The sequence below is a fragment of the Crocuta crocuta genome, unplaced genomic scaffold (genome assembly GCF_008692635.1).
Source record: "Crocuta crocuta isolate KB4526 unplaced genomic scaffold, BGI_CrCroc_1.0 scaffold87, whole genome shotgun sequence".
NCBI classification, from domain to species: domain Eukaryota; kingdom Metazoa; phylum Chordata; class Mammalia; order Carnivora; family Hyaenidae; genus Crocuta; species Crocuta crocuta.
Genome location: NW_027532166.1, coordinates 656,567 through 672,192, shown reverse-complemented (window position 1 = coordinate 672,192; position 15,626 = coordinate 656,567). Strand labels below are relative to the sequence as shown.

General features: G+C 45.4%; 2 protein-coding genes and 1 non-coding gene across 4 annotated transcripts; all 3 read left to right on the top strand.

Annotated features, from left to right (window-relative positions):
- Positions 1-3,791: 3,791 nt before the first annotated feature.
- RPP14 (ribonuclease P/MRP subunit p14) lies at positions 3,792-12,461 on the top strand. 2 transcript variants are annotated; one of them, XM_077776747.1, is made up of 6 exons: positions 3,792-4,048; positions 7,247-7,341; positions 7,433-7,517; positions 11,210-11,286; positions 11,845-11,923; positions 12,374-12,461. In XM_077776747.1, exons 2-6 carry the CDS (start codon positions 7,247-7,249, stop codon positions 12,428-12,430), a joined length of 393 nt encoding a protein of 130 aa, XP_077632873.1. In that variant the 5' UTR covers positions 3,792-4,048; the 3' UTR covers positions 12,431-12,461. The 2 variants fall into 2 exon arrangements, with proteins under 2 accessions (XP_077632873.1, XP_077632872.1); XM_077776746.1 differs by lacking the exon at positions 3,792-4,048 and adding an exon at positions 4,057-4,197.
- On the top strand, positions 7,074-7,146 carry TRNAQ-CUG (transfer RNA glutamine (anticodon CUG)). Its single transcript has one exon. It is a non-coding gene; the product is annotated as a tRNA-Gln (tRNA).
- A 77-nt stretch (positions 12,462-12,538) lies between the features above and the next one.
- HTD2 (hydroxyacyl-thioester dehydratase type 2) lies at positions 12,539-14,222 on the top strand. The gene has a single exon (XM_077776745.1). The coding sequence runs from the start codon at positions 12,551-12,553 to the stop codon at positions 13,055-13,057; it is 507 nt and encodes a 168-aa protein (XP_077632871.1). The 5' UTR covers positions 12,539-12,550; the 3' UTR covers positions 13,058-14,222.
- Positions 14,223-15,626: the final 1,404 nt, after the last annotated feature.

Below are 15,626 nucleotides of genomic sequence, written 5' to 3'. Positions count from 1 at the left end.
CAGAGCCCGACGCGGGGCTCGAACCCACGAACCGCGAGATCATGACCCAAGCGAAAGTCGGACGCTTAACCGACTAAGCCACCCAGGCGCCCCTGATGGTTTGTTTTTTACATAAATGGGTCCTGCTGGACATTACCGTTGCCACCCCACATCCCCTGCTTGCTCTTTTCACTCACCTCTCTGCTTGGGCCTCTGGTAGGTCAGTACCCACAGATCCCCCTGGGTCCTGGAAGGGGGGTGCAGAGCCCTCTAGAGAAAGGGGGGTACAGAGAGGGTGTGCTCTGCAGGAACACGATGAATCTCTCAGCGAGGATCTCTGAATTTTAAGGAAGCCTCTTGGGCCCCTCCAGAAACAGGCTGCTTAATTACAGGGTGGTTGTCCTCTCCCCACATTCTCCCTTCCTTCCCAGAGCCTCTTAGTAGGGGACAGGTTTCAAGGTCACTTGTGAGGAAAGGTTCCTCTATCACTTAAATACATTTCAGAAATCCTGGAAGAGACACAGGCCACGTCCTGGCCCCTGCTCCCGCCCCAACACAAGTAGGAGACTGGCTGGGAAGGAGCAAAATCATCCTTAGACGTAAGCGAAGGATGGGGCCGAGGCGGGGGCCATCCTGCTACTCCCCTGGGTGACGGGGATGGTTCGCACTTGACAGTCTGGGCAGGAGCTTCTGGACTTTTTTTTTTTTTTTAATGTTTTTTATTTATTTCNCGGCTGCTGCAGACACACACTTGCCCTTCCCCCAGAGACCCGCCCTCGGGTGGCAGCAGGTGCCTGCGAGATTGTGCCGCACCCTCTTCCTCTCACCTCCTGGGGTTGCCAGACAAAATACAGGGCGCCCGGCTAAATTTAATTTCAGGCCAACAACGAATACTTTCTTAGCAGAAGGATATCCTACTCATTGTTTATCTGAAACTCAAATTTAACTGGGCAGCTATTTTTATTTGCTGAATCTGGCATCCCTACAGCTGGCAGTCAGTGACGCGGGAGGGGTCTCATGAAGGCTTGGCCCCCTTGCTTCTAAGGGTGGAAGCTTGCTGGTGTCACCTGGGCTCCGGGGCTCCGTGTGGGATCAGCCTGAGGCTGGGCGTCAGCTGAACCCGTCTTTGTCCAGCTTCTCCCCTGCCCCCTCCTGCAGGTTTCCCCAGAGAGCTGACCCCAATAAATTACTTCCACGAAGATTCCTGTCTCACGCTCGGCTTCTGGGGGCTCAAAAACATGCCTGCTTTTCACATTTCCTGTTCGGAGATGATGCCCAGGGTCGCCTCAAAGAGCAGCTTCCAGGCTTGTCATCCCATGGGTTCTGGGTCTTCTGGCCACCTTAGACAAATGACTTATTCTCTCTAAACTACTTTTTTTTTTTTTTCCCCATCTCTGAAGGCAATAATAATAGTGACATTGCATGATGTGAGCAAACTATCTGGCACTTGGCAGGTCTCCCTAAATGGAAATAACAGCTGTCATTCCATAGCTTTTAGCTTCTTTTTCCAAAAAGCTTCTTAGCTTTTTTTTTTTTTTCCCCATCTCTGAAGGCAATAATAATAGTGACATTGCATGATGTGAGCAAACTATCTGGCACTTGGCAGGTCTCCCTAAATGGAAATAACAGCTGTCATTCCATAGCTTTTAGCTTCTTTTTCCAAAAAGCTTCTTATCTTTTTTTTTTTTTTCCAATTTATTTACTTTTGAGAGAGAATGTGAGCAGGGGAGGAGCAGAGAGAGAGGGAGAGAGAATCCCAAGCAGGCTCCACACTGTCAGCACAGAGCCCAATGCAGGCTTTGAACTCATGAAACTGAGACATGACCTGAGCCGAAACCGAGTCTGACCCTTAAAGGGCTGAGCCACCCAGGCCGCCCCACTTTGTCCTACCTTCGTCATCTGCTGACATGAGTGCATATGATCCCCATGAGTCTGATGGAGATTTGTGGCTGGAATCCTACTTGGGTCTCTCTCTTGACTTTTCTTCCCAAAGTTGTGAAAGCACCTCGGTTTTAGCAAAAGCCACTTGGCAGCAGTTTGCAAGGCGGGAAGGGGAGCTGAAGAACAAAGCAGAGGAGGGGAAGTATGGACTCAACTATTTCTCGTCTGCCATCACTTCCAGGAACATAAAATACTCTCAGATCCCCAAAAACTTTGCTCTGACATGTCAGAAACAGTGTCCAAAATGGCCATCTTGAGCCAACTGACTCCACCATTGCAATGCTGGGCAACTTTTATAAAGACCGAAGCAGGCTTGTGTGTTATGATTTGTAGTGATGTTCAGATATATTGTTAAGAAGGGAAAGCCCCCTGCTGTATCTCTGGACGGACACTTAAGAAACTCCTACCAGGGGCGCCTGGGCGGTTCAGTTGGTTAAGCCCGACTCTTGATTTCAGTTCAGGTCATGATCTCATGGTTCATGAGTTCGAGCCCCACATCAGGATCTGCACTGACAATATGGAGCCTGCTAGGGATTCTCTCTCTCTCTCTCTCTCTCTCCTCCTCCTCCTCCCCACTCGCATGCACGGGCTCTCTCTCTCTCAAAATAAATAACCTTTATTAGAGAAAGCAAGAAAGCAAGAAAGAGAAAGAAAAGAAAGAAAAAGAAAGAAAGCAAACACCACTGTCTGTGGGGTCTGTGTTGATTTCCTCTCTCTCTCCCCCAATCTGGAACAAGTTCTATCTCTTCTGAGGGGAGAAGGGAGGGAAGCAGAAGCTGCAGAACTGCAGAACATGACGATAGCCAAAGACGGCAGTTTCAGGATACAGTAGACAGTGGAATTTTGAGAAAGGACATAAGAGAGAAGGTCCCAGCTGGCTCAGGCTCAGTTTTGGCTGTGCAGGGCAACCCTTTGCCCCCAGATGAGGTGTAGTTAGCACACCCATCTACGAACTACTGCATTCACTAAATACGCGCTGCGTGCCAAGCAGTGGCAAGGCCCCATCCTCATGGGGCTCATACTCAAGTTATAGCAGCCCTAGCCCCTCTCCCCCACGCACCCCTGACTCATGGCACACAACTGGTGGTAGTATGGAGAGCACCATCTGGAGTCAGACCGTCTGCTCCACCAGTTATCACCGTGTGATCTTGAGCAAGTAACAGCCTCTTGTGCCTCAGTCTCTACCCCTGTAAAATGGGGATGATCGTAATAATAACTACTTTGGGATTGTATGAGAGTTCCCTGAAATCACATATGAAAAGTTTTTTCATAGCACCTGGCCTAAAGAAAGTACTTGATAAATATTAGCTATTATTATTATTAATTATTATTGAATACAAACACTATTTGTCTCACAGGTGTGGGGCCCTATCTTCTTGTTCTCCACGGAGTTTCCAGTACCTACCACATAAAAGGGGCTCAGCAAGTACTTATGGATAAATGCACAGATGAAACCCGCTTCCATTTGAAGATAAGACCATCCGGAGCTTACGTCAACCCAGATAGACACATTGCTGTGTGCTAGGAGCCACAAGGGACGTTGAGAGCGGCTCCTATCCTTGGAGTGCTTGACAGAAGATGTCCAGCAGAAGAGATGCTACATGTAAAGGTGAATGAATGAATGCATACATATATGAATGACTATGAAGCGAGCTCCTAGGCCGAATAAATACATCCGGGGTCCCGTACCCCCTTCAGACATTTGCTCACAGAGCTTTCTCTGGAGTGAGCACCAGGGGGCACTAAGCTCGGCCAGTCTCGGCTCCAGATCACGATTTATCTCTAGGTTCTTTAGAGGACGCCGCGCGGTGACGTCATATCCGCGCCTAGTCGCCACGCTTCCGGAGGGCGAACCAGATAGGAGCCAAACGTAAATATCCCCGGAGTTTCCCGGGCCCAGGGCCTGGCCTCTGCGGGGAAGCTCCAAGCTTTGGCCGATTTTTGCAAGGAACAGGAATTAGGAAGGGGCCAGGTTAGCCCGCCCGAGAGCAGGAGAGAGGAAGCCCATAGCAGAGCGGTTGTTCGCCGGGAGTGGGCTCAGTCGGCCACGCTGGAAACGCATGGTCGTGCGCGCCAGGTGCGCGTGCGCAAGACGGGGGTTACGGCGGGAGGCGCGCGGCCTTCAGAGGTACCTATCTGTTGGGACTTGGGACACCGCGGCTGGGGAGGTCCTGCTGCGCCTTCTCTGGGGGCTTGTACCACGGGGTCTCGGAGGCAGACGGTGGCTGCGGGGAGCGAGCGGGACCATGTGTGCAGAGCGCATGCGCCCGGTGCCAGGTGGGCGCTAAAAAAGTGGCGGACAGTAGTCGGAAAAAGTTGAAAACAACCGAAGTCCCCAACAGTGCGGGATTGGGGTTTTTTTTTTCCTTAATTACTGATTTGGCACCAGACTTCTGTATTTAATGTGTACTGTGTGCGATGCACTAATTTTGGTTCTTGGGTAACAGTTGTGAATAAGACAGATCCCTGTTTTCTTGCAGAGCGTACATTCTGTGGGGCCGGGGAGGAAAGTACCGATAGAGAATAATTGAGTTACGTCGTAGTAGTGTTAGAAGGTAGTAAGTGCTTTGAGTAAAAACTAGAGCAGGGGCATGGAGGGCGTGCCATATTAGATAGAGCAAAGCAAGGGGGTAGAGTTGATCAAAGCCATGAAGGAAGCCAGAAAGCAAGCCATCTGGCTACCTGGGGGAAGAGTGTTCCCACCCTGCGTTAAAGCTAGGAGCCAGGTGCGGAGGCGGGAGGGAAACGGTGTGTGAGGAAGAGCTAGGAGGCTTCTGGTGGAAGGGGTTGAGTAAGGGAGTATGGTAGGGATGAGATCAGAACGGTTGGAGGAGGCAGCGGCACACATCAGGTAAGGCCTTGCAGGACCTGTAAATCCTTCAACTTTAGTAAGACGGGAACCATTGCAAGATTTTGAGCAGAGGAATTGCCGGGGCTTGAGTAGCTTTTAATTGGTTCATTCTGGCTGCTGTAGAAACTAGATTGGGGGGCGGGGGGAAGCAGGTGGAAGTTGAGACACCTATTACTAGTGGGTCATTTGATGAGCATCCTTGCACCCATTACAAAGTCTGACTTCAAAGATTATGGTAACAAGTGCTTACATTGTGCTGAGCCTGTTGGATATGTCAGGCTGTAAGAAGGGCCACCCGACGTTCTCCTTTAATTTCGGGACCGCCTGCAGAGGGCAGTACTGTCACTCAGGCTATGTGGAGGTGACTGCCCAGTAAACACTTGCTTCTTAAGTCTTTTTTGGTAAAATATACATAACATAAAATGTATCACTGTCAAGTGTACATTAACAATGTTGTGCAGCCATTATCACGGTCCATTTCCGGAATACTCCTTAAGTCTTCATTGTTGTTGACATCCTGAGCCCCAGGCCCAATCTCATTCCCCTACTCAGGCAGCCAACTCCATCAAGGCTGACAGGAACTCTTAAATAAAACACCTATCACGTGCAAGACGGTGAATGAAGTCATTGAGGGTCCTGTTCTCCCTGACTAGATTCTAATGGTTGGGAAAGAATCATCAGGCAGCTGTTTCTGCAGCCTTGAACATAAAGGTCCAAGACATCACCATTCAGTTAAGTGTTTGTTGAATATCTAGTCTGTGCCAAACATAGTAACTGTTCATTTTTTTAAGTGGGTGATTGGATGTAGCTCCTTGACCTTAACTTGTCCTTGTCTTTGGGGACATCCTCTAGGAGCAGTCGGAACTAGGCCTGATGCATAGGTTTTTGTAAATGCTGGCTTAGAGCTTTATGACCTTTGCTGAGTCCCTGGCCGGACCTCAGTTTCCTAGTCCCTGTAGTGGAGAACCAGATATTAAGCAAATAGTATTAAGAGATTGCAGAACAAGGGAATCCAACTTAGAACAAGGAGTCAAGGCCTCCTTGAGGAGGTGGAACTCCTAGAACAGGTAACCTTTAAGCTAAAATTCAAAGGATGAGTAGGGGCTATGCAGAGGGAGGGTGAGGTGGGAGTGGTGCTAAGGACAAGGATTCTCCGCAGGGGGGTCGGCCTGTTCCGAGTTCCTGAAAGATCCCTGTCTGTAAGAAATGAGATGGAGTGTCCATTCCGGGAATTCCCTTCTCAAACCCCTTGCTGTTTAAGCTTGGTCTTTCATGGTTGGCGAAGTAGCCCCGTGCAGACATGGCCTCCAGACTGAGAACAGGCCAGTGCGGCACGTGATGGGGCAGCAGAACTACCGTGCTCCCTCTCCTGTTCACATGCCTGTGCGCTGGGAGGACGCAGGAGAGGGCCTTCCGGTCCGAGATTCTGTTCCTGTGTGCAGGAACGTAAGAGGTACCATCCCAGGGCCGCCTGGGTGGCTCAGTCGATTAAGCTCCGGACTTCAGCTCAGGTCATGACTTCATAGCTCGTGAGTTCGAGCCCCACATTGGGCTCTGTGCTGACAGCTCAGAGCCTGGAGCCTCCTTTGGATTCTGTGTCTCCGTCTCTCTCTGCCCCTCCCCTGCTTACGCTCTGTTTCTGTCTCTTTCTCTCCCTCTTCTCTCAAAAATAAACATTAAAAAAGAGAGAGAGAGAGACATCATACTAGAGTGGTCTTGAGAGGACTCGGGAGCCAGTGAAATCTGTGTGCCCTTGGGCAAGTGTTAACGTCTCTTTGCTAAGCCTCAATGTTCTCTTCCCCAAAATGGGAATAATAATAGCTTATATCTCATGGGGTTGTTTTGAAGACATATGACCTAAGGCATGTGAAATGTTTAGCACAGAGCCAGGTACCTAGTAAGGAAAAATGTTCATTGGGATTATGTCATTAGAATTTATGAGTACAATGGTCTGGCATATATAAAATCTGGAAACTTTATTTGTGTCTGTATGGATAACTTTGGTTTGACCAGAATTAGATTAGTTACTGTATTAGGACTTCTTTTATCTTTTTTTTTAAGTTTATTTGTTTATTTTTGAGAGAGAGAGAGAGAGAGAGAGAGCGTGCGCGTGAGCACAAACAGGGGAGGGGCAGAGAGGGGGAGACATAGAATCCAAAACAGAATCCATCAGAGCCCAACCCAGGACTCAAACTCACGAACTGTGAGATCATCACTTGAGATAAGTCGAATACTTAACTGACTGAGCCACGGAGACAGCCCACTGTACTAGGAATTCTTTTAAAAGTCAAATGAGTTGGGTGCCTGGCTGGCTCAGTTGGTAAAGCATGTGACTCTGGATCTCAGGGTTGTGAGTTCAAGCCCCATGTTGGGTGTAGAGCTTACTTTAAAAAAAAAAAAAAAAAGAAAATGGGTCAACTTGTGAAAAATAGCTTGTACCTTCCTAACTTCTGGCCGTCTTGACTGAATTTCTAGATGTCATCTTTGGGAAAGATGCCAGCTTCAGCCACTACATATGAGAGAATCGTTTACAAAAACCCCTCTGAGCACCACTACATGAAAGTGTGCCTGTAAGTTCTGTCTCCTAAGGTCTACTTTTGATTACATTTTTATAAGTCTGAATGAGATTTAATAATTTTTTTCTGTTTAATGTTATGACAGAGAATTTCAAGATCCTGGGGTTGGACTGAATGCTGCGCAGTTCAAACAGCTGCTTATTTCAGCCTTAAAGGACCTGTTTGGGGAGGTATGAAGCACTTGGTAGATCGATCACTCCTTAGGCCTTTGTAAGAAATACTAAAATGGTGCTTTTCCAAATAATATCTTAGAACTTTGAAACCATGTCTGAAATCGCAGCAGCAGACTTTCAGAAGTAGATTTTGGGTAGGTTTTTTCCTAATAGGCCTTCTGTTTGACAAGGAATTTGTTAGACGATTATTTTAGTCCAGTGCTACTCACAGTAGGGTCCAGATCAGCAACCTGCAAATAGATTTTTTGCCTTTTATGAAAATTTGTGGTTCACAGCAGAATCAGCACACCACTTCCTTTACCGAGAAAGTGAAAAATTGAGCTGAACTATCAAAGGAGCATGTGATTCTTAATCTTGGGGTTGTGAATTTGAGCTCCACATTGGTGTACAGATTACTAAAAAAAAAAAACAATAAACTTAAAAAAAACAGCTGAGCTAAACAATGTGCTTAGGAATATTCTTGATTTACATTGTGATACAGCCTCTTATTTTATCACAGACCAGCCCATTGAGTAGTCCTCTTTTAGGACTCACTTGAGAAAATAAGTAGAATTTTGAGGGAGAACAAAGGCAAATGACTCAGAAAATTATTTTCTGATTCATATGTTTTATCAAATCAAAATCTGGTAAGCATCTCACTAAAATTAAAAACATATACTCCACAAAGGACTCCGTTAAGAGGATGAAAAGACATATTACAGACTGGGAGAAACTATTTGCAATCTGCATATTTAGAATATGAAAAGAACTCTCAAACCTCAATAGTGAAGAAACATTCCAATTAGAAAATGAGCAGAGACACTTGAGTGGCTCAGTTGGTTAAGCATCCGACTCTTGATTTTGGCTCAAGTCATGATGTCATGGTTTGTGGGTATGAGCCCTGTGTTGGGCTCCATGCTGACAATGTAGAGCCTGCTTGGGATTCTCTCTCTCTCTCTCTCTCTCTCCCCCTCTCTCCCTCTCTCCNNNNCTCCCCCGTCTCTCCCCCCCCATCTGCCCCTCCCCTGGTCAGGCACATGCTTGCTTGCTCTCAAAGTAAATAAATAACAAAAAGAAAATGAGCAAAAGACATGAATAGACATTTCGCTAAAGGAGATGTACTGTTGGCAAAGAAGCACGTGAATGAAAAGATGCTCAACATTATTAGCCATTATGGAAATGCAAATTAAAAACACAATGAGGGGCACCTGGGTGGCTCAGTCAGTTGAGCATTGGACTCTTGATTTTTGTCTGAGGTCATGATCCTGGGGTTGTGGGTGGGATTGAGCCTGTGTTGGGCTCTGCACTGAGCATAGAGCCTGCTTAGGATTCTCTTTCTTTTTCCCTCATGCCCCTCTCCCCCGCTTGCGCGCTCTCTCTCTCAAATTAAAAAAGTATTTTAAAAAATACGCAATGAGATACCCCTACACACTTAGCAGAACAACTGAAATTTTATAGAGAGTGATAACACTAAATGCTGGCAAGGATGCAGAGAACCTGGATCACCCCTGCATTGCTAGCGAGAACGTTAAACGGCACAGCCACTCTGGAACACCTTTTGATAGTTTCTAAAAGAAAACCTAAACATGCATCTGCTGTACTACCCGACAGTTACACACCTGGGCATTTGTCCCGGAGAAGTAAAACCTTACTAGTGTTCGCACAGAACTTGTACGTGAGTGCTTATAGCAGCTTTATTTGTAAGAGCCCAAAAGCAGAAGTTAGCCAGATGTCCTTCAGTGGGTGAGGGGTTAAATGTTCACAATATATTCATACCGTGGCATATACTCAGTAACAAAAAGGAACAAACTATATATATACAGGCACGTACATAAACACAGACACACACACAATAATGTCACTGGATCTCCAGAGAAGTCTTCTAAGTGAAAAGCTAATTCCAAAAGGTAACATTCAGGGTGATCCCATGTATATAATGCTCCTAAAATAACATAATTATATAATCTGGAGAAAAATTAAGGGGGAAGGGTTGGGGGAGGAGTGGGCGTGACTAAAAAGAGGTGGAAGGAGCGAGCTGTGTGGTGATGGTATAACTTTCTATCTTGATTGTGCTGGTGGTTGCACGAAACCACCTGCGTGGTAAAATTGCGTAGAAGTACACACATAAACACGCACACACACAACCACACAAACAAATATGAGTGCATATGTAACTGATAAAATATGAATAAACCGGTTTGCCAATTTTAGGTTTTTGGTTTTGATACTGGACTACCGGGGGAGGCTTTGAAGGGTGCGTAGAACCTTCCTGTAAATTTCTTTGGAACCTCCTCTGACTCTCATTTTTCAAAATAAAAAGTTTAAGGAAAAACTTTTCCTTCTTTTTTTTTTTTAATGTTTTATTTATTTCTGAGAGAGAGAGAGACAGATTGAACAGGGAGGGTCAGAGAGAGAGGGAGAGATACAGAATCTGAAACCGGCTCCAGGCTCTGAGCTAGCTGTCAGCACAGAGCCCCATGCAGGGCTCGAACCCACGACCCGTGAGATCATGACCTGAGCCAAAGTCGGACGCTTAACCAACTGAGCCACCCAGGTGCCCCAAAACTTTCTCTTCTTTATGTCAGGTATAAAACCTGGTTCCTGGGGGGCCTGGGGGGCTCAGTCAGTTAAGCGTCCGACTTCGGCTCAGGTCATGATCTCACGGGTCATGAGTTCTAGCCCTGTGTCGGGCTCTGTGCTGACTGACAGCTCAAAGCCTGGAGCCTATTTCAGATACTGTGTCTCCTTCTCTTTCTACTCATCCCCCATTCGTGCTCTGTCTCTGTCTCTGTCTCTCAATAATAAAAGTAAAAAGATTTTAAAACCTGGGTTCCTGAGGATGTAGCCATAAACAGACAGGGCCTCTGCCTCAAGGATGAATGGTCTTGATTATTTTAGTAGAAAACCCTGTCGAACAAGTACTGGCAAGAATAATGAATTTTATGAGAGAGGAAGTATGTGGTTTCTGTATGTGAAAGAGCATACGAAGCAAGTGAGCTTAATCTTTGGGATCAGGGATGGAACTTTTTATTTATTTAATTTTAGGTCGGCTTCATGTCCAATGTGGGGCTTGAACTCATGACCCTGAAATCAAAAGTCTTATGCTCTACCAACTGAGCCAGCCCCCAGGGATGGGACAATTTAAACAAAGACTTGAAGGGTGAAGAGTCATTGGCAGTATAAAGAGGTACAAGAAGAACGTTCCAGATAGGGAATTGTAAATAAGCAGGACCAGTACTATACCACCTCTAAATACTGGTTTTTGGAAGAGAAAGACAGTTGACAGCATTCCTTATTAGACTTCAAGGATGATGGTGGAGGGGCACCTGGCTGGCTCAGTCAGTTAAACGTCCAGTGTCAGCTCAGGTCATGATCTCTGTGTGGGTTCGAGCCCTACTCTGGGCTCTGTGCTGACAGCTCAGAGCCTGGAGCCTGCTTCACATTCTGTGTCTCCCTCTCTCTCTGCCCCTCCCCTGCTTGCACTCTTGCTCTATCTCTCGCAAAAATTAATAAACATTCAAAAAAAAAGAAAAAAAGAATGATGATGATAGAGGTTCCTGGCTGGCTCAGTTGGAGGATTGACTCCTGTCAGGCTGTGACTCCTGATCTTGGGGTTGTGAGTTTGAGCCCCACGTTGGGCATAAAGATTACTTAAAAAAATAAGAAATAGCGATGATAATATTCTGTTAATGGTATTATTCCATACTTAGGTTGATGCAGCCTTACCCTTGGACATCCTGACCTATGAAGAGAAGACCTTGTCGGCCATCTTGAGAATATGTAGCAGGTACAACAGAGAGTGGCACATTTGTGGTACAATAGAGCAGAGAGATAGGTGGAGAAATAGAGCAAAAATGCCCTACTCTGAGTCTAAGAGTTTTGTCATTGTGAACTCTGAGCAGCTTTTGGAAGTTTAAACTGGGAATGATGTGAACATTCATCCACCGAGCTTACACTATACAGAGGAAAACTCATGATTTGCTTACAGTTGTAGTGTTTCCCAATTGAGGATTGTGGTTGCAAACTCAGAAATACACATTTTAGAAAGATTCCTGGGGCGCTTGGCTGGCTTAGCCAGAGGAGCATGTGACTCTTGATCTCGTTCAAGGTCATAAGTTTGAACCCTACGTTGAGTATAAAGATTACTTAAAAAAATAAAAATTTTTTAGAAATTCCCAATTGAGGTTCATTTTATTCTCTGCCTATAACATACTGTGCTTTTACTTTTGAAGTTTTCTCACTTAAATTGGGCTCTCTGGACCTAATTTAACTATCTGGACTTGCGCAAAAGTACTAGGGAGATGTCACCGAAACAAATCTTTATGCATTCTTGATCTCTCCACAGTGGTCTTGTCAAATTGTGGAGCTCTTTGACTCTGTTGGGATCCTATAAAGGCAAGAAATGTGCTTTCAGAGTGATTCAGGTAAAGACCATTCCTTCACATAGTCCAAACCAGGTTGAGTAGGGATGAAACTGCTTTTTAAGACATGTCCCATTTTTGTGCCTGCATAAATCTAGGGCTCACACTATCCAGCCGGGAGCAGTGGGGAGGGATAAGGACGTCGTTGCTTCTGGAAATGTGAGACAGAGCACCTAGATTTTAGATTTTATGGGAGATGTTAGGGAATGAAACTGGAGCTCTCGTGGAAAAGTCTTTTCATTTATTGCTTAATGCCTAGTGCCTTAAATGTTGGAACACTGTTTCTGAACTTATTATCACTTATTTATCTAACACTACCTCTGGGGATGCTCTTTAAAATGATACTGCACCAGCTTCACCTCCCCCATAAAACTAGGCATGTTTCCACACGCCCTGTGTTTCAGTGCAGTTTTCTCCCAATATTTCCTTGACATCTTTTTCTTTCTCCTATAGGTTTCTCCGTTTCTTCTTGCCTTATCTGGTAACAGTAGGGAACTAGTGTTGAATTGAATAGTCTTCACTCTCAGAAACATTCCTCCACTCTCAAAAGGTGCTTTTTGGTGCCAGAATCATGTCTGAAGACTGCAGCGGTCTGCGAGCTCTGGTTGCTGGACTTTGGCAGTGCTGAAGATGTTCCCAGTAACGTGCAGCCATCGTCTTTGGCGGACTGGGCTTTGGAGGAGAATGTGCCTGAGCTGGCAGGTGCCGAGCAGGCAGCACGTTGAGCAGATGCACGTCCGAGTTGGAGACCGTGCGGAACTCAGCAGGGCTTTCACACAGAAGGACGTGGCTGCCTTCTCAGAATTAACGGGGGATGTCAATCCTTTGCACTTAAATGAAGAGTTTGCAAAACACACCAAGTTTGGAAAGACAATTGTACATGGAGTTTTGATCAATGGACTTATTTCAGCTCTCCTGGGAACTAAAATGCCAGGGCCGGGCTGTGTTTTACTTTCACAGGAAATTAGCTTTCCAGCCCCCTTATATGTTGGAGAAGTGGTTTCAGCTTCCGCAGAAGTGAGAAAGTTGAAGCGGTTCATTGCTGTTATTGCAGTGTCGTGTTTTGTAATACAAAGTAAAAAGACCGTCATGGAAGGCTTGGTTAAAGTTATGGTCCCAGAAACTCCCAAATGCTGAGATGTGTGTAAAGATGCACATTCAGGTGCAGTGGTACTGTTAGTGAGGAGCCTCTGAACAAAATAGATTTTGCTGCTCTTCATTGAGGGATGGCTTTTAGACCCAGAAGCCTGAATTGGGGGTGGGGACCAGGGAAAGGGGTGTTCAGAGGTCCACTGTCCAATCCAGCCTTTATGCTTCACACAGACTTGAGTATATTCATCATCTGCCTAGGTTTGGGGGGGTTTTTTTAATTTTTTTTTTTTTTCTGAGAGAGAGACAGCGTGAGCAGGGGAGGGTCAGAGAGAGAGGGAGACACAGAATCTGAAGCAGGCTCCAGGCTCTGAGCTAGCTGTCAGCACAGAGCCCAATGCAGGGCTCAAACCCATGAACCATAAGATCATTACCTGAGCTGAAGTAGGACGCTTCACCGACTGAGCCACCCAGGCAACCCCTGTCTAGGTTTTTAATATTGAAAAACTTAGGTTATTTAGCTGAAGGTCTACTTTTAGGATTTCACATCTAGTTAGATTTGCATATGGATAACACAAACCTGCCTCTGTTGTTGGAGAACAAGTTCCCCACTGGATTCATAACTAGCATTTAATTATTGAAGGCAACAACAGAAGTCAGGTCGTCTTTGAGCACCGACCTTCTACCAGTCAGCATTCTTGGATTTTCAGATGAGAGCTCATTGTAATTTGTTCCCGTTTATGCCACAAGGGTTCTTGTTCCATCTTCAGTGGCATTTGCCTTCCAGATGCTTTTCCTGTTACTGGAGAACGGCTTATGCATGCATTTGGACTCATTTATGTAAACTGTCAATCTCATGTACAAAATGAGGCTAAGGACACCTACCACACAGGATTGTTGGAAATGATAGATACAAATAGCTAAGTACAAGGTCTAGCCTGTAAAGTGGCCTCTACTATCACCCTCTCCCCTGCCAGTGAGGTTTAGATATTTTCCGCAGTTTAAAGCAAACTGGTCTACAACTAAACAGACGATAAGCTAATTTTTCAGGATGTCAGTCAATCCAAACCTGGAATACTTTGCAAAGTTTCTGTTTTAGTAATCCAGATTATTTTCTCCCTCCCTTGAAAGTACTGTGGAATCTCCCTTTTATAAATAATATATGCTTACTGTAAAAGTATTGTAAGAAATAAAATGTATAAGGAACACTGTGGAGGCCAAATTCTGGTTTGTTTTTTTTTTAAGGTACATGTCTTTTTTTTTTTCCTTTTAGTTTATTGAGACGTAATTGACATACAACACTGGGTAAGTTTAAGGTGTACAGCAAGCATAATGACTGGATTTACACATATTGTAAAACGATTAACACCATAAATTTACTTATTTATCATCTCATATAGGTCCAAAAAAGAAGGGGAAATGGTTTTTTCTTCATGAGGAAAACTTTCAGGATCTCCTGTCCAGTGTGCAGACAGCAGTGTATAGTCATCGTGTTGTACGTTACATCCCCATTCAGGTGGGTTCTTCAAGGTAGCTACTGCTCCTGCCCCCATTTAACAGATGAGGAAACAGACTCAGACGTTAAGTAAGTTGCCCCACGTCCACCGTTAGCAGGTGGCAGAGTCAAGATTTGACTGTTTGACTCCAAGCCCACAGTCTTCGGGGTGTAAAAAGCAGGGCGTCATATAAAGCTATCACAGACCACGTGCTAGGCCATGTTGGTGCTTTGCTTTCTGTTCAAGGAAGAGCTGCTGTAGCACTGGATCAGCACTGCCTTAATTTCTTTTCTCCAAAGTGAAATCTATGCCTAGGAGTAAGGAGAAGGAGAACATACTCCTAGATTCCCGTTCATCTTCCTGCGGTCCCCTCACCATGCTGTCATCACCTGCAAGGCCGGTCTGTGACCAGGAAGGCCAATGAGAACAGATGTGCCTGACAAATCTCAGGTCCCTTTCAGTTACCCAGGAACTACTGAAATTTCTGGTCATTTCTCTGCCCGCTCAGGACAAACATGTCCACTTCGGTAGTTATGACCATCAGCTGTGTGGAGGCCAAATTCTTAAGGAGTTGAGGGGTAGTGAAAATTTAATCAGTATCAAAAAATTGATGGGTACTGACAAGGAAATGCACCTAATGTGTTAGTACTTAGTGGTCATCCCCAATGCAGCCAATGTAACATCATTTGTAACGACGCATCCACCTCTGCTCTGTAATTTGAGATAGAGTTTCTGAGTACAGCTAGATGCTTTGATCAGGAAGATAATCACGTGTAATTGGCGGGATCAACCCACTTTTCCTGGGAAAAGGTTTTTCTCCTACCGGTGGATCAGTAACTAGATATTTTTATTTCTTTCTCTTACATCACAGGTAAGCAGATTACTAGAAAAAGTCATTCTAGGCACTAGAGAGCAGTGATGTGTACAAATAATATTCTTAAACTCTTAGGTATTGTATCATACTCTGGTCGGTGATGGGTGAGATGAAAATACTAAAATCAGTATGAGAAACGAGTGCCATTCCATGGGCTTCAGAATGGGCAGCTGTGTGGGCTTAGGTGCTCCTGAAGAAGACTCATTTATAAGGTGAAAGACTACACAAACTGAAATTTCGATACAGC

What these genes read in the sequence shown, in the direction of transcription:
- RPP14 (XM_077776747.1), top strand. Translation starts at nt 7,247, where the DNA reads ATGTCATCTTTGGGAAAGATGCCAGCTTCAGCCACTACATATGAGAGA. An exon ending in TAAAGGACCTGTTTGGGGAG is followed by an intron (nt 7,518 to 11,209) that starts GTATGAAGCACT and finishes TTCCATACTTAG; the next exon opens with GTTGATGCAGCCTTACCCTT. An exon ending in GTGCTTTCAGAGTGATTCAG is followed by an intron (nt 11,924 to 12,373) that starts GTAAAGACCATT and finishes TTTCTCCTATAG; the next exon opens with GTTTCTCCGTTTCTTCTTGC.
- HTD2 (XM_077776745.1), top strand. Translation starts at nt 12,551, where the DNA reads ATGTTCCCAGTAACGTGCAGCCATCGTCTTTGGCGGACTGGGCTTTGG.